Source organism: Oncorhynchus masou, chromosome 23, assembly GCF_036934945.1.
Source record: "Oncorhynchus masou masou isolate Uvic2021 chromosome 23, UVic_Omas_1.1, whole genome shotgun sequence".
Taxonomy (NCBI): domain Eukaryota; kingdom Metazoa; phylum Chordata; class Actinopteri; order Salmoniformes; family Salmonidae; genus Oncorhynchus; species Oncorhynchus masou.
Genome location: NC_088234.1, coordinates 64,657,769 through 64,676,605, shown reverse-complemented (window position 1 = coordinate 64,676,605; position 18,837 = coordinate 64,657,769). Strand labels below are relative to the sequence as shown.

General features: G+C 45.1%; 1 protein-coding gene across 1 annotated transcript in view; it reads right to left on the bottom strand.

The window, feature by feature from the left end:
• The window catches only part of LOC135510063 (secreted frizzled-related protein 5-like), a 45,724-nt gene extending 34,214 nt beyond the window's left edge, over positions 1–11,510 (bottom strand). Inside the window, exon 1 of the mRNA XM_064930866.1 lies at positions 10,413–11,510. Within this exon, the coding sequence (XP_064786938.1) occupies positions 10,413–10,998 (586 nt within the window). The 5' untranslated portion in view covers positions 10,999–11,510. The remainder of the gene's footprint in view (positions 1–10,412) is intronic.
• Positions 11,511–18,837: the final 7,327 nt, after the last annotated feature.

Below are 18,837 nucleotides of genomic sequence, written 5' to 3'. Positions count from 1 at the left end.
TAACTAGCAACAGCAAGCTAGCAAAATAGGACAAATAAGATACCAAGTGCAAGCTAGCAAGCAAAATTTCCATAAATGTTTGATACTTTTCGACCTGTCCACAAATTAATGTAATTGGTTACATTTGTTTTGATATTTTAACCTGCGTGTCGTGATCACATTTGGTGTGGGGGGACAAAATACATTTATGCACAATGGTGGACGTGCACAGCCAGTTTGGGATCCGTGTTAGGGTTAATATTATGGTCTGTCTGGAACACTACAGGGTTAGGGTTAATATTATGGTCTGTCTGGAACACTACAGGGTTAGGGTTAATATTATGGTCTGTCTGGAACACTACAGGGTTAGGGTTAATATTATGGTCTGGAACACTACAGGGTTAGGGTTAATATTATGGTCTGTCTGGAACACTACAGGGTTAGGGTTAGTATTATGGTCTGTCTGGAACACGACAGGGTTATAGTTAGTATTATGGTCTGGAACACTACAGGGTTAGGGTTAATATTATGGTCTATCTGGAACACTACAGGGTTAGAGTTAGTATTATGGTCTGGAACACTACAGGGTTAGGGTTAATATTATGGTCTGGAACATTACAGGTTTAGGGTTAATTTTATGGTCTGGAACACTACAGGGTTAGGGTTAATTTTATGGTCTGTGTGGAACAGTACAGGGTTAGGGTTAATATTATGGTCTGTCTGGAACACTACAGGGTTAGAGTTAGTATTATGGTCTGGAACACTACAGGGTTTGGGTTAATATTATGGTCTGTCTGGAACACTACAGGGTTAGAGTTAGTATTATGGTCTGGAACACTACAGGGTTAGGGTTGGTATTGTGGTCTGTCTGGAACACTACAGGGTTAGGGTTCGTATTATGGTCTGGAACACTACAGGGTTAGGGTTCTTATTATGGTCTGGAACACTACACGGTTAGAGTTAGTATTATGGTCTGGAACACTACACGGTTAGAGTTAGTATTATGGTCTGGCACACTACAGGGTTTGGGCTAGTATTATGATCATGGCACCGTTAGGTAGGCTATGCTGATGAGCTGAAATATCTTGTGCTGACCCATGGAATTGCAGGCCTGATTATGGCAAGTTGGTATTTGGCTTGGTTGGCTAGCTAGATCTGAACGATAAAACAACACCAGATCAACAACATTGTTTTTTGAGCCCCCAGACCAAGTTTCTACAGGAAGTGGACCCTGTTAGTCTGCTGTCTATACCTCCCTTTCTGTCTGATGTCTCTACCTCCCTGTCTGTCTGATGTCTATACCTACCTGTCTGATGTCTATACCTACCTGTCTGATGTCTATACCTCCCTGTCTGTCTGATGTCTATACCTCCCTCTCTGTCTGCTGTCTATACCTACCTGTCTGTCTGATGTCTATACCTCCCTCTCTGTCTGATGTCTATACCTACCTGTCTGAAGTCTATACCTCCCTCTCTGTCTGTTGTCTATACCTCCCTGTCTGTCTGATGTCTATACCTCCCTTTCTGTCTGATGTCTATACCTCCCTGTCTGTCTGATGTCTTTACCTACCTGTCTGTTGTCTCTACCTCCCTGTCTGTCTGATGTCTATACCTCCCTGTCTTTCTGATGTCTATACCTCCCTGTCTGTCTGATGTCTCTACCTCCCTGTCTGTCTGATGTCTATACCTCCCTCTCTGCCTGATGTCTATACCTACCTGTCTGTCTGATGTCTATACCTACCTGTCTGATGTCTATACCTACCTGTCTGATGTCTATACCTACCTGTCTGATGTCTATACCTACCTGTCTGATGTCTATACCTACCTGTCTGATGTCTCTACCTCCCTGTCTGTCTGATGTCTATACCTCCCTCTCTGTCTGATGTCTATACCTCCCTGTCTGTCTGATGTCTATACCTCCCTTTCTGTCTGATGTCTATACCTCCCTGTCTGTCTGATGTCTCTACCTACCTGTCTGATGTCTATACCTACCTGTCTGATGTCTATACCTCCCTGTCTGTCTGATGTCTATACCTCCCTGTCTGTCTGATGTCTATACCTACCTGTCTGATGTCTATACCTACCTGTCTGATGTCTATACCTACCTGTCTGATGTCTATACCTCCCTGTCTGTCTGATGTATCTACCTCCCTGTCTGTCTGATGTCTCTACCTCCCTGTCTGTCTGATGTATCTACCTCCCTGTCTGTCTGATGACTCTATATCCCTGTCTGTCTGATGTATCTACCTCCCTGTCTGTCTGATGACTCTATATACCTACCTGTCTGATGTCTCTACCTCACTGTCTGTCTGATGTCTATACCTCCCTGTCTGTCTGATATCTCTACCTCCCTGTCTGTCTGATGACTCCATATCCCTGTCTATCTGATGTCTCTACCTCCCTGTCTGTCTGTCTGTCTGATATCTCTACCTCTCTGATGTATCTACCTCCCTGTCTGTCTGATGTATCTACCTCCCTGTCTGTCTGTTGTTTATACATCCCTGTCTGTCTGTTGTCTATACCTCCCAGTCTGTCTGATGACTCTACCTCTCTGTTGTCTCTACCTCCCTGTCTGTCTGATGTCTCTACCTCCCTGTCTGTCTGATGTCTCTACCTCCCTGTCTGTCTGATGTCTATACCTCCCTGTCTGTCTTATGTCTATACCTCTGTACCGCCCTGACCATGGAGAGCCCTCGGTTCTCTATGGTGTTTAGGTCAGAGCGTGACTAAGGGGGTGTTCTAGTCATTTATTTTCTATGTTGCTGGTTTGTATGGTTCCCAATTAGATGCAGCTGGTAATCGTTGCCTCTAATTGGGGATCATATTTAGGAAGCCCTTTCTCCCACCTGCTTTGTGGGATATTGTTTGTTGCACCACGCAAGTCACGTTTCGGTGCTTGTTTTATTGATGAGTTTCGCTTAATAAAAGAATGTGGAACTCAAGTCACGCTGCGCTTTGATCTGTCCATTTTCACGAATGTGACAGAATATCCCACCAAAAGAGGACCAAGCAGCCTGTTCATGAGGTACAGGAGTTTTGGACATGGGAGGAGATCATGAGTGGATGCCAGACCCTTCCTTGGTGGGAGTCGCAGAGGACTCAGGAACGACAGCAACGACGCCGGGGGCCGCGGCCACAGAAACCAAAATATATTTTTTGGGGGGAGGGGGCACGATGTGTGGCCACAATGTGTGGCCGGCTGAGCAGCGGAGAGTGACAGAGCCAGAATGGGAGTCGATGGAGGAATGCAATGAGGGATACCGGAGAGAAGAGTTAGCGAGGAGTATGCTGCAGCGCAGGCGCGCTGAAGAGCAGGTCTTCAGTCCAGTGCCATCTGTGCCAGCTCCTCGCTCTCACCCTGAAGAGCCAGAGACCGTCAGGGAGGTGATGGAGAAGTTTGGAGAGAGAGAGACAGAGGAGAGAGATGTTGTGCAGGTGTGTTCTGCTCAACATTCAACCTGAAGAGCCTGTCAGCAGTCCGGTGAAGTCTGTGCCGGCTTCACGCATCTGGCCTCTAGTGCGCCTCCCCAGTCCGGTACGTCCTGTGCCAGCTCCGCACACTCTCCCTGAAGTGCGGGTCACCAGTCCGGTGCCACCTGTGCCGGGCTCCATGCATCAGGCCTCCAGTGCGCCTCCCCACGCCTCCAGGCACAGTGTCCAGTCCCGCTACAATGCAGGAGCCTTCCTCTGCGCCGGTGCCCAGTCCAGGCATGGTGTCCAGTCCTGCTACAATGCAGGAGCCTTCCTCTGCACCGGTGCCCAGCCCAGGCATGGTGTCCAGTCCTGCTACAATGCAGGAGCCTTCCTCTGCGCCGGTGCCCAGTCCAGGCATGGTGTCCAGTCCCGCTACAATGCAGGAGCCTTCCTCTGCGCCGGTGCCCAGTCCAGGCATGGTGTCCAGTCCCGCTACAATGCAGGAGCCTTCCTCTGCGCCGGTGCCCAGCCCAGGCAAGGTGTCCAGTCCCGCTACAATGCAGGAGCCTTCCTCTGCGCCGGTGCCCAGTCCAGGCATGGTGTCCAGTCCCGCTACAATGCAGGAGCCTTCCTCTGCGCCGGTGCCCAGTCCAGGCAAGGTGTCCAGTCCCGCTACAATGCAGGAGCCTTCCTCTGCGCCGGTGCCCAGTCCAGGCAAGGTGTCCAGTCCCGCTACAATGCAGGAGCCTTCCTCTGCGCCGGTGCCCAGTCTGGGCGCAGTGTCCAACCCAGCTCCACGGCCGGAGCCTTCCTCGGCGCCGGTGCCCAGTCCGGGCGCAGCATCCAACCCAGCTCCATGGCCAGATCCGTGGTCGGGACGGGTGCTACGACCCGCACCGGAGCCACCACCAACACTAGTCACCCCACCCCCCACCCTCCCCATTTGGTTTCAGGTTTTGCGGCCGGAGTCTGCACCTTTGTTGCACCACATAAGTCACGTTTCGTTGCTTGTTGATAAGTTTCACTTAAAACTTATTGGCGCACCCATCCCGTTAGTGGGATCATTTTCGTCAACATCCGCGGAATTGCAGAGAGCCAAATTCAAATTAAATGACTAAAAGTATTTAATTTTCTTGAAATCACAAGTGCAATATAGCAAAACACAGCTTAGCTTGTTGTTAATCCACCTGGTGTGTCAGCAAAAGCTATCCAAGCGTTTTTGTTAGGACATCTCTCTCAGCAGACAAAACATTATAAACAGCTAGCAGCAAAGTAGATTGGTCACGAAAGTCAGAAAAGCAAAAGCACTCACGAGACTCCCAGTTACACAATAAATGTTCCTTTGGTTCGATAAAGATTCTCTTTATATCCAAAATACCTCCATTTGGTTGGCACGTTATGTTCAGAAATCCACAGGCTCGAGCGGTCACGACAGGGCAGACAAATTCCAAATAGTATCCGTAAAGTTCAGAGAAACATGTCAAATGTTTTTTTTATAATCAACCTTCAGGTTGTTTTTACAATAAATAATTGATACTTTTTCAACCGGACCATAGCTTTTTCAATAGGAGAAAGAGAGAAAATGTCTGCTCCAAGCTGTTTTGCATGCAAAACTCTGCTGGCACCCAGCCATCCACTGACGCGATGTGATCAGTCTCGCTCATTTTTCAGAATAAAAGCCTGAAACGATGTCTAAAGACTGTTCACACCATGTGGAAGCCATAGGGAAAGGAATCTGGTTGATATCCCTTTAAATGGAGGGAAGGCATGCCATGGAACAGGGAGATTTGTTCCTCTTAGGCACTTCCTGGTTGGATTTTCCTCAGGTTTTCGCCTGCAATATCAGTTCTGTTATACTCACAGAAAATATTTTGACAGTTTTGGAAACTTTAGAGTGTTTCCTATCCTAATCAAACAATTATATGCATATTCTAGATTCTGGGCCTGAGAAATAGGCAGTTTCATTTGGGTACGTTTTTCATCCAAACATCAAAATACTGCCCCCTACATTCAACAGTCTGTCTGATGTCTCTACCTCCCTGTCTGTCTGTCTGTCTGTCTGTCTGTCTGTCTGTCTGTCTGTCTGTCTGTCTGTCTGTCTGTCTGTCTGTCTGTCTGTCTGTCTGATGTATCTACCTCCCTATCTGTCTGTCTGTCTGTCCGATGTGTCTGATGTCTCTACCTACCTACTTGTCTATCTGATGTCTCTATCTACCTACCTACCTGTCTGTCTGATGTCTCTATCTACCTACCTACCTTTCTGTCTGATGTCTCTACCTCCCTGTCTGTCTGTACCATCTATGCTCCATCCTTTAAAGATCGTACCTTTCTGCCTGTCATCTAAAGATGTGCGCCCAAATACTGCCAGAGCCCTAGATTTGTTTTGTTAAGTAGTTTTAGGTTTATTTTGTTTTAAAAGCAACTTTGAGATTCTACTTGAAATTAAGTGCTATATAAAATACATTTATTATTATTATATCTTGTGATATCACATTTTAGGCTTGGACTTTGTAACTATATGACCATGAACCAGTCCTGAAATCAAATGTACTCTGCAGTATATACAGTCATTTGAATAGACATCGTTTTCCATATAAAAAAAGAAGAAGTTTGGGTTCAATTCATTCCGTTTGCTTTCCAACGACCATCTGAAACAGTGAGTTATGGGTTATGGCTCAGCGAAGTGAACATGTCGCATAGTTGTTTCTAGTCCCATAAAAACATAACATCCATTTTCATAATGGAATATGGTCTCCATCCAAAATGGCAACCTATTCCCCAAGTAGTGCACTACATCAGCCCACATGTCTCTGGTCAAAAGTAGTGCACTACATCAGCCCACATGTCTCTGGTCAAAAGTAGTGCACTACATCAGCCCACATGTCTCTGGTCAAAAGTAGTGAACTTCATCAGCCCACATGTATCTGGTCAAAAGTAGTGCACTACATCAGCCCACATGTCTCTGGTCAAAAGTAGTGCACTACATCAGCCCACATGTCTCTGGTCAAAAGTAGTGCACTACATCAGCCCACATGTCTCTGGTCAAAAGTAGTGAACTTCATCAGCCCACATGTATCTGGTCAAAAGTAGTGCACTACATCAGCCCACATGTCTCTGGTCAAAAGTAGTGCACTACATCAGCCCACATGTCTCTGGTCAAAAGTAGTGCACTACATAGGTAATAGGGTGTCATTTTGGACACGTCAATGCTCTACATGAGCTCAGAGTGACAGCTTCTATCCTCCTATATCATCAGCGTAGACACCGGCACACTTTCTGAATGGGCTCGCTGAGTGTGTGTGCGTATGTCTGAGTGTGTCTGGTGTGTGTGTGCATGCTTGTGTGTGTGTTCGTGGACACTTGTTGAATGAGTTTCCCTGAAGCGTTTGCAAACTGTTGTCGTTCAAGGTGTCTGATTAAAACAGATTAAGTCGCTCATATGTCTTCTTTCAAAAGTCACATGTGATTTTATTCAGTGTGCTTTTTTCTTCACATAATTGTTTCATATATTTTTGTGTGATATGGTGTGTTATCCAGAACATCAGAGATGTAGGATCTCAGTGCATTTGAGGTTTTAAAACGCTTCTGGTTTGATCCCAGGCTGTGTCACAGCCGGCCCTGACTGGGAGACCCATGAGACGGCGCACAATTGGCCCAGCATCGTCCGGGTTAGGGGAGGGTTTGGCCAGCAGCAATGTCCTTGTCCCATCGCGCTCTAGCGACTCCTGTAGTGGGCCGTGCGCAATGTACGCTGACACGGTCGCCAGGTGTACGGTGTTTCCTCCGACACATTGGTGCGGCTTAAGTGGGCATTGTGTCAAGAAGTGGTGCGGCTTGGTTGGGTTATGTTTCAGAGGACGCACGGCTCTCGACCTTCGCCTCTCCCGAGTCCGTACAGGAGTTACAGAGATGGGACAAGACTGTAACTACCAATTGGGTAACAAAAATTATAAATATCCAAAATTCCTTTTGCTGCAGGATTAGTGGCTGCTGTAGTGGCTCAAATTAAGATCCTACTTTTCTGCTCTTTCTTTGTCACTTTTAACATTTACTTTTGGCCCCTCTTAACACTTTACTTTGTCTTCCATTCCTTCTCAGACAAGTTTGTGTGAGTCTCTTCAGTCAGTTTCTAGACTTTGTTTTAAATAGAATGTTCAGTCTGAAGTATAAAACCAGAAGGATTCTAGAATTACAGTACATAGACAGATTCTATTCATATTGCCTGAGATGGTGCACTGTCGATGAAATCCTGGTTCTTAATCGACTAACCTGGCTAGCGAAGAGTTAAAAAAATATATTAAGGAATTAATTCATTCAACATTCTCTTTCCCATTCTAACTGAAACCTGAAGGGAACCAGTCTCTTCTCTTGATTTTTTTCTTTCACTTTACTTCCTCACATCCTCCCCTCTCTCTGTCCCTCTCTCTGTCCCTCTCTCTGTCCCTCTCTCTGTCCCTCTCTCTGTCCCTCTCTCTGTCCCTCTCTCGGTCCCTCTCTTGTCCCTCTCTCTGCCCCTCTCTCTGTCCCTCTCTCTGTCCCTCTCTCTGTCCCTCTCTCTGCCCCTCTCTTTGTCCCTCTCTCTGTCCCTCTCTTTGTCCCTCTCTCTGTCCCTCTCTCCCTAAACTCTCTTTCCTCTCTCTCTCCTACCTCTCGAGCCAGCTCTTTCATTCTCTCTCTAAAGCACACCCGGTCTCTTCTTCTTACCCTCATTTTCTCCCCCTTCTTTTTCTCTCCCCCTAATTTTCCCTCTTACACCCCAGTCTCTCTCTTACCCCCTCTCTCTAACTGACACCCCCTCCCTCCCTCCCTACCTTCCTCCCTACCTCCCTACCTCCTTTTCTCTCGTTAGACTAATTCACCCTCGGTAATTAGTCAGCTAGTTAATTGGCTGTCCAACAGGCTGATCAGACAAAAGACAGAGCAGGCCTGGACACAGCAGAGACACAGCAGAGTGTGCCCTTCACTTTCTATAGACTCTAAACTCACATTGACTCTCTCAAACACTGTCTTTCTCTCTCTTGGTAGTTGCCATGCACACACACACACACACACACACACACACACACACACACACACACACACACACACACACACACAATTGTTCTGTCCTGCACTGGAGACCGAGCTGCCCTCCATGCAGCCGATTTCTTATAGAATAGCTCTGTAAAAAAATACATCTGATTTTGATATATCTTTATCTTATTTGTATGGAAGCCGAGTGAAGTTTAAGGTCTGTTTTCCCTGACCTAGAATAAATCTACTCCTAGAGTTAAAAGCATGCTGAATCTCTAATAGTGTTTTGTAGTCCAGGAATAGTCGTTGTGTTAAAAGTTGAGGTTCCTTAGATCCGTCTTATCGTACAGTCATTGTTATTTCGATTATTTAATGCACACTAGCAGTTCCACAGTCTGACAGAGAATGAACTGAGAATGTTTTCCTGGTCTACATTAACTTTTATTTTCATCTCTGCAATTAGAATAAATCATTGCAATATTTGACATGAAAATGTCCCCTTGGTCTTTTTTTTATGTCACACTGTTTTATAGTAGACGTTACATTGAACACATGGGCATTTCGCTGTGGTGGTCTATGTATTATTTCCAGCTCTTTCATACACTAGGAGAAACACTGACTTTTATAGAGAGCATGTTATCTGTGCTATGGGAATATAATACGTTCTGATATCTAACCTGGAAGGTTATCTGTGCTATGGGAATATAATACATTCTGATATCTAACCTGGAACGTTATCTGTGCTATGGGAATATAATACATTCTGATATCTAACCTGGAACGTTATCTGTGCTATGGGAATATAATACATTCTGATATCTAACCTGGAACGTTATCTGTGCTATGGGAATATAATACATTCTGATATCTAACCTGGAACGTTATCTGTGCTATGGGAATATAATACATTCTGATATCTAACCTGGAACGTTATCTGTGCTATGGGAATATAATACATTCTGATATCTAACCTGGAACGTTATCTGTGCTATGGGAATATAATACATTCTGATATCTAATCTGGAACGTTATCTGTGCTATGGGAATATAATACATTCTGATATCTAACCTGGAACGTTATCTGTGCTATGGGAATATAATACATTCTGATATCTAACCTGGAACGTTATCTGTGCTATGGGAATATAATACATTCTGATATCTAACCTGGAATGTTCCCATCTTTTCTTCTCCAGATATATCTTATGGCAGTTGCATGTTTATATTTGTATCTATGACTCTCAAAAATAGTTTGAGTGGTTTGTTCTTTCCTATCCAAAAGTTATACACACCTATAACAAAAATGTTACGGAAATCTTGTTCTAGAATATCTTCTGTTCCAAGCTCTGGAGCAGGAGTAAGACTGAGTTGTTCCAAGGTCTGGGGCAGGAGTAAGACTGAGTTATTCCAAGCTCTGGGGCAGGAGTAAGACTGAGTTGTTCCAAGCTCTGGGGCAGGAGTAAGACTGAGTTGTTCCAAGCTCTGGAGCAGGAGTAAGACTGAGTTGTTCCAAGCTCTGGGGCAGGAGTAAGACTGAGTTGTTCCAAGGTCTGGGGCAGGAGTAAGACTGAGTTGTTCCAAGCTCTGGGGCAGGAGTAAGACTGAGTTGTTCCAAGGTCTGGGGCAGGAGTAAGACTGAGTTGTTCCAAGCTCTGGGGCAGGAGTAAGACTGAGTTTCCTGCATGGGGGCTGGGGCAGGAGTAAGACTGAGTTTCCTGCATGGGGCTGGGGCAGGAGTAAGACTGAGTTTCCTGCATGGGGGCTGGGGCAGGAGTAAGACTGAGTTTCCTGCATGGGGGCTGGGGCAGGAGTAAGACTGAGTTTCCTGCATGGGGGTTGGGGCTCTCTCGTCTACAACCAGTGTGGTGTGAAGGCACCGACCATATTCAACCTGACGCTCAACTAAACTAGTTGCAGGGACCGTTATCATGTCATATAGTGGCCCTCTTTCACAGTTAGTATACGGACTCTGAATAGGGTTGTGAATACGTGTGTGTGTGGTCTTACCTGGCGCTGGGGTGGCCTGGTTCCCAGCAAACTGTATGGGGATACACAGATCATTATCAATAGGAAACTTATCGCAGGTCAACATCTCCGGCCAGGGAAACCCATATGTCTCCATAACGGGGGCACAGCTGTCCCTCACGGCCTCACACAGCGAACGACACGGGTAGATGGGCCTGTCCAGACACACAGGGGCAAACAGGGAACACAGGAACACCTGTGTATCCGCGTGGCACCGCTTGGCGAGGAGCGGCACCCAGCTACCCGCCTGCTGTTTGACCTCAGGCATGGTCTCGTGGTCCAGCAGGTTGGGGAGGCGCATCTTCTTGTAGCCCACGTTGTGGCAGAGGCGTAAATCGGCAGGGATGTCCACACACTGTGGCTCCTTGGTGTAGAAACGACCGTTGTGGAAGTTGTCCGACTGCCAGCTGTAGTAGTCGTATTCATCAGCGGCCGAGGCGGGGGAGGTGAGGAGGAGGAGGAGGAGGGACAGGGAGAGGGATAGTGCCACGGTGGAGAAGGGGTTAGTGAGTAGTGGTCCCCTCCGCTGCTGCCTGCTGTGGCTGTGGTTCTTTTGTCCCTGTGCCATGTTGCTCTGAGCTCTCAGAGGGAGAAAGAAAGGAGGCCCAACGTGACTCAGGACTTCTGGAGGATAAAGGAAAAGTCTTTGTGCTGAAGAAACAAACTGGAATCCTTTTTTCCTGTCCAAGAACGAGAGTAGAAGCGGAGACAGAAAACAAAAAGAAAGTGTGTATTCCTGTCTTCTTTCAGCAGAGAGAAAATGAGTGTGTGTTAGTGTGTGTTAGTGTGTGTCCAGTCCTCTCCCCCCTGCGCTGGTAGAGCTGTGTGTCTCTGCCTCAGGTGGTCGTAAGAAGGGAGACAAAGGTCGAGGGTAAGACGAGGGGTGAGTGGAGGGGGAGTGCTGTGTGTGCCTCTTTTCCGTCTCTCTAACTCTCTGTCAAACTCTATTGCTCTCTCCTTGCAGTTCTGTGTATCTCACTCCACAGCTGTCTCTTCCTCTGTCTCTACCTCTACCTCTCTCCTGCTCTCTCTGTCTGTGTCTAGCAGTGTGTGTGGAGCAGCTACAGTATATCAGCTAGAGGGATAGTTTTTCCCTGTCTGCTGTCAGGCCTCCTAGTAGACTGCCTTCCACTGGCCCCACACAGCTCTACCTCAGCCAATCCGAGACCAGGGGGAGGTCCAGAGAGGGGGGAAGAGAACCCCCCCTCCACCTCACCATCTCTGGTAGACACTCCCTGAGGCAGGCTGAGAAGGAGAGAGGGACATATCCTCCAAACCCAAAAGGCCTGTGGTGTTGATGGTATAATAAACAAACTGATAAAATATACAAATACAATTCCTCCGCAGTATCATTAATAGCAGACTCCAACATTTCGTCAGTGTCAATAAACACACAGATTTCTTTCCTCAGGGACGCAGAGTGAGCGACATGCAGCACCCTCTTCAACATTTATATCAATGAATTAGCAAGGGCACTAAAACAGTCTGCAGCACCCGGCCTCACCCTATTCGACTCGGAAATCAAATGTCTGCTGTTTGCTGATGATCTGGTGCTTCTGTCACCAACCAAGGAGGGCCTACAGCAGCACCTAGATCGTCTGCACAGATTCTGTCAGACCTGGACCCTGAGAGTAAATCTCAGTAAGACCAAAGTAAAGGTGTTCCTCAACATCACAGGTAACTTCCACAAAGCTGAGAGAGAGAGAGAGAGAGAGAGAGAGAGAGAGAGAGAGAGAGAGAGAGAGAGAGAAATTAAAAAGTGTGTAATGTATACTGTTCATTTGTATTGTTTTTTTTAATCTACTTCACTTGCTTTGGCAATGTTAACATATGTTTCCCATGCCAATAAAGCCCCTAAATTGAATTGAAAGCAAAGCACAATGTGTTTTCTCCCTGTTTGTTCTACCTCTCTCCTCCTTTTTGTCACACAACTCTCTCTCTCTAACACACACACACACACACACACACAACAGGAGGCTGCTGAGTGGAGGACGGTATATAATAATGGCTGGACCGGAGCGAATGGAATGGTATCGAAATTGATTTATTTGATACAATACCACTCATTCCACTCCAGCCATTACCACGTGTCCGTCTTCCTCGATGAAGGTGCCACCAACTCAATGTAGCGCACAAACCTTCCACTGCCACCACGCGCTGTCTGTGTGTGTGGGGGGCCTGTGGTTGAGTCAAGCAGGCTATAGCAGCTACAGGTGGCTAGGTTTTTTGGTGACCCTCTGTGAGATATGCTAATGTCTATGGTGGTGTTGAATAGAGGCGTACTGCTTGTCTGTCTCTTTCCATCAGTAACACTGACACACACAGACACACAGAGGGGCCCAGACATAGCATCAAAATGAATCAAATTCTCATTCAATGCTCATTCATTCGCATTCAAAGCACTGCGACTTAGTGAGTGGACTGGTGGCCACAACCATTCACTTGGATGTATCACATAGATGGTCACAGTTAGGTGTTTCCTCAGTGTTCTAAACATGCAGCCGATTCTGTTGTGTCACCCTATTGGGTGGACAAACAAAGTACTAATAGATTTAGGAGCCGTTTCCTCTCTAATTAGAGGAGGTGGGGTGGAGGAGGTGGGGGTCAAACACACACATCATCAGAAAATACACGAGCTCTGAAGCAAGCTTCCAGAAAATTGGAACGGAAATGGCGCCACACCAAACTGGAAGTCTTCCGACTAGCTTAGAAAGACAGTACCGTGCAGTACCGAAGAGCCCTTACTGCTGCTCGATTATCCTATTTTTCTAACTTAATTGAGGAAAATAAGAACAATCCGAAATTCCTTTTTGATACTGTCGCAAAACTAACTAAAAAGCAGCATTCCCCAAGAGAGGATGACTTTTACTTCAGCAGTGATAAATTCATGAACTTCTTTGAGGAAAAAATTATGATTATTAGAAGGCAAATTACAGACTCCTCTTTAAATCTGCGTATTCCTTCAAAGCTCAGTTGTCCTGAGTCTGCACAACTCTGCCAGGACCTAGGATCAAGAGAGACGCTCAAGTGTTTTAGTACTATATCTCTTGACACAATGATGAAAATAATCATGGCCTCTAAACCTTCAAACTGCATACTGGACCCTATTCCAACTAAACTACTGAAAGAGCTGCTTCCTGTGCTTGGCCCTCCTATGTTGAACATAATAAACGGCTCTCTATCCACCGGATGTGTACCAAACTCACTAAAAGTGGCAGTAATAAAGCCTCTCTTGAAAAAGCCAAACCTTGACCCAGAAAATATAAAAAACTATCGGCCTATATCGAATCTTCCATTCCTCTCAAAAATTTTAGAAAAGGCTGTTGCGCAGCAACTCACTGCCTTCCTGAAGACAAACAATGTATACGAAATGCTTCAGTCTGGTTTTAGACCCCATCATAGCACTGAGACGGCACTTGTGAAGGTGGTAAATTACATTTTAATGGCATCGGACCGAGGCTCTGCATCTGTCCTCGAGCTCCTAGACCTTAGTGCTGCTATTGATACCATCGATCACCACATTCTTTTGGAGAGATTGGAAACCCAAATTGGTCTACACGGACAAGTTCTGGCCTGGTTTAGATCTTATCTGTCGGAAAGATATCAGTTTGTCTCTGTGAATGGTTTGTCCTCTGACAAATCAACTGTAAATTTCGGTGTTCCTCAAGGTTCCGTTTTAGGACCACTATTGTTTTCACTATATATCTTACCTCTTGGGGATGTTATTCGAAAACATAATGTTAACTTTCACTGCTATGCGGATGACACACAGCTGTACATTTCAATGAAACATGGTGAAGCCCCAAAATTGCCCTTGCTAGAAGCATGTGTTTCAGACATAAGGAAGTGGATGGCTGCAAACTTTCTACTTTTAAACTCGGACAAAACAGAGATGCTTGTTCTAGGTCCCAAGAAACAAGGAGATCTTCTGTTGAATCTGACAATTAATCTTAATGGTTGTACAGTCGTCTCAAATAAAACTGTGAAGGACCTCGGCGTTACTCTGGACCCTGATCTCTCTTTTGAAGAACATATCAAGACCATTTCAAGGACAGCTTTTTTCCATCTATGTAACATTGCAAAAATCAGAAACTTTCTGTCCAAAAATTATGCAGAAAAATTAATCCATGCTTTTGTCACTTCTAGGTTAGACTACTGCAATGCTCTACTTTCCGGCCACCCGGATAAAGCACTAAATAAACTTCAGTTAGTGCTAAATACGGCTGCTAGAATCCTGACTAGAAGCAAAAAATGTGATCATATTACTCCAGTGCTAGCTTCCCTACATTGGCTTCCTGTCAAAGCAAGGGCTGATTTCAAGGTTTTACTGCTAATCTACAAAGCATTACACGGGCTTGCTCCTACCTATCTCTCTGATTTGGTCCTGCCATACATACCTACACGTACGCTACGGTCACAAGACGCAGGCCTCCTAATTGTCCCTAGAATTTCTAAGCAAACAGCTGGAGGCAGGACTTTCTCCTATAGAGCTCCATTTTTATGGAACGGTCTGCCTACCCATGTCAGAGACGCAAACTCGGTCTCAACCTTTAAGTCTTTACTGAAGACTCATCTCTTCAGTGGGTCATATGATTGAGTGTAGTCTGGCCCAGGAGTGTGAAGGTGAACGGAAAGGCTCTGGAGCAATGAACCTCCCTTGCTGTCGCTGCCTGGCCGGTTCCCCTCTTTCCACTGGGATTCTCTGCCTCTGACCCTATTACAGGGGCTGAGTCACTGGCTTACTGGGGCTCTCTCATGCCGTCCCTGGAAGGGGTGCGTCACCTGAGTGGGTTGATCACTGCTGTGGTCATCCTGTCTGGGTTGGCGCCCCCCCCTTGGGTTGTGCCATGGCGGAGATCTTTGTGGGCTATACTCAGCTTTGTCTCAGGATGGTAAGTTGGTGGTTGAAGATATCCCTCTAGTGGTGTGGGGGCTGTGCTTTGGCAAAGTGGGTGGGGTTATATCCTTCCTGTTTGGCCCTGTCCAGTGGTGTCCTCGGATGGGGCCACAGTGTCTCCTGACCCCTCCTGTCCCAGCCTCCAGTATTTATGCTGCAGTAGTTTATGTGTCTGGGGGCTGGGGTCAGTTTGTTATATCTGGAGTACTTCTCCTGTCCAATTCGGTGTCCTGTGTGAATCTAAGTGTGCGTTCTCTAATTCTCTCCTTCTCTCTCTCTTTCTCTCTCTCGGAGGACCTGAGCCCTAGGACCATGCCCCAGGACTACCTGACATGATGACTCCTTGCTGTCCCCAGTCAACCTGGCCGTGCTGCTGCTCCAGATTCAACTGTTCTGCCTTATTATTATTCGACCATGCTGGTCATTTATGAACATTTGAACATCTTGGCCATGTTCTGTTATAATCTCCACCCGGCACAGCCGGAAGAGGACTGGCCACCCCACATATGCTCTCTCTAATTCTCTTTCTTTCTCTCTCTCTGAGGACCTGAGCCCTAGGACCATGCCCCAGGACTACCTGACATGATGACTCCTTGCTGTCCCCCTAGGACCATGCCCCAGGACTACCTGACATGATGACTCCTTGCTGTCCCCAGTCCACCTGGCCGTGCTGCTGCTCCAGTTTCAACTGTTCTGCCTTATTATTATTCGACCATGCTGGTCATTTATGAACATTTGAACATCTTGGCCATGTTCTTTTATAATCTCTACCCGGCACAGCCAGAAGAGGACTGGCCACCCCACATAGCCTGGTTCCTCTCTAGGTTTCTTCCTAGGTTTTGGCCTTTCTAGGGAGTTTTTCCTAACCACCATGCTTCTACACCTGCATTGCTTGCTGTTTGGGGTTTTAGGCTGGGTTTCTGTACAGCACTTTGAGATATCAGCTGATGTACGAAGGGCTATATAAATACATTTGATTTGATTTTGATTTGATCATTCAGCCCACTGACCATACAGCTTTGCTGAAACCTATGGACGTATGCCACTGTCCAGACATTCACATCAGTACCACAAGATAGCAGGGTTAGAGATTGGGAATTTGGTAAATGATTTACTTGACTTATTAATTTAAGCTATTAGTCGAGCAAAGACACCCTCAATCAGACAATGTTTTGTGGATTTGTTTTGGTATGTTTTCTTTCATGCTAAAGCAGGTGGAAACATTATAATTAGGATGGGCATTTTACAGCATTTGTCTGGTATGACTTCCACTATGAACAAATCAAGATGTCTCCCTTTTCAAGGAGAGATTAAACAAGAATCAATTTGATCATGTGATGGTCATATCAATATGTGATGATCACAGGGGAAATTGACTAAGACTACTGTCACCCTCTGCACTGTTCTCCCCACAGACCAAAACTATTAAACAGGGCGATCTAGAGGGTTTTTCCCACCTTTTTTTAGCAGAGAGTCCCATTGAGACAAATACCTCGTTTCCAATTTGTAAGTCGCTCTGGATAAGAGCGTCTGCTAAATGACTTAAATGTAACGTAAAAATGGATAAAATGTTCTTAATATTCTCATAATTTCTATCATTAATAAACATAAAATAATTTAAGCCGCTGACAATCCGGTGTTTCTATGTCAAACGGTTTTGTTATATTTCAGTCTTCACTTAATACATTTAAACTATATCTGACATGGTACAGGTGTTTTCTTTTCTTCTTTTTTAAGAGCATTACAATCTGTGTAAGGTGTATACTTTTGTTTGAAAGTAGATTTGTTTAAGATACCAAGAAACACTCTGTGTGACCCTGATTTAGCCCACTGCAGTGAAAGGTTAAGTATTAGACCAAGCGGGCAAAAAGTCATTTTGAAGTTGCAGGCGGGGCTACCTCATCATGTGATCATGTGACCATGAGCGACCATGACCGACTTCTATCTGCTACACTTTCACATGTGCATTTTCACAATTTAATGTCAACTAGGGCTGTCAAACGATTCAAACGTTGTATTGAGTTTATCACAGGATTTGCTGCATAATTTGCTCATATTGAGCTGTAATTTTTTTTTTTATATACAAAAAGCTTTACAATATAGACGTCTTGATTTTGTCCAAAGTAACAGTCAGCAATATCAGGTATATTGATAAAGCACACTTTCTTTAACCTCAGTCAACTTGTTTTTAGCTGTACACGTTATGGGATGTTTTCAGTGCATTTTGACCACTTTCAGAAAATTGCGATTAAAGTAAATGTCCTTCACTAAAATGACTAAAAAGTTAACTTGAGTTACATGTTAAACAGGATCAATAAGACCACTTAGAGAACACTTAGAGAGCACTTAGAGAACACTTAGAGAGCACTTAGAGAACACGTAGAGAACACTTAGAGAGCACTTAGAGAACACTTAGAGAGCACTTAGAGACCACTTAGAGAACATTTAGAGAGCACTTAGAGAACACTTAGAGAGCACTTAGAGAACACTTAGAGAGCATTTAGAGAGCACTTAGAGAACACTTAGAGAACACTTAGAGAACACTTAGAGAGCACTTAGAGAACACTTAGAGAACACTTAGAGAGCATTTAGAGAACACTTAGAGAACACTTAGAGAACTAGCTTCTCTGTTCTTTTCACTGTATACTTCTTCCAACGGTCACTGACCAACGCATGAAGAAGAGAGGCCTGCATCTGCAGCAGTAACACTCTGAATGGATGGCTCAGAAATAAGAAATTATCATTTTTAACACACTTTAATTATTATACGCAGGTTGGTTACATTTTTACAAAATTGCATTACATCATTTGCAATTCCATATGTGGAAAGAAAAACTGCAACTGCAACATGTTAATTAACACAATTAACACAATTAACACAATTCATGTGGAGCTTTTCTAACATGATATAGGTTTTACTGTCACATACACCAGACAGGTGCAGTGAAATGTGTTGTTTTACTGTCACATACACCAGACAGGTACAGTGTAATGTGTTGTTTTACTGTCAAATACACCAGACAGGTACAGTGTAATGTGTTGTTTTACTGTCACATACACCAGACAGGTGCAGTGAAATGTGTTGTTTTACTGTCACATACACCAGACAGGTGCAGTGAAATGTGTTGTTTTACTGTCACATACACCAGACAGGTACAGTGTAATGTGTTGTTTTACTGTCACATACACCAGACAGGTACAGTGTAATGTGTTGTTTTACTGTCACATACACCAGACAGGTACAGTGTAATGTGTTGTTTTACTGTCACATACACCAGACAGGTACAGTGTAATGTGTTGTTTTACTGTCACATACACCAGACAGGTACAGTGTAATGTGTTGTTTTACTGTCACATACACCAGAGAGGTACAGTGTAATGTGTGGTTTTACTGTCACATACACCAGATAGCTGCAGTGTAATGTGTTGTTTTACAGGGTCAGTCATAGTAGTATGATAGGTGCAGTGAAATGTGTTGTTTTACAGGGTCAGTCATAGTAGTATGATAGG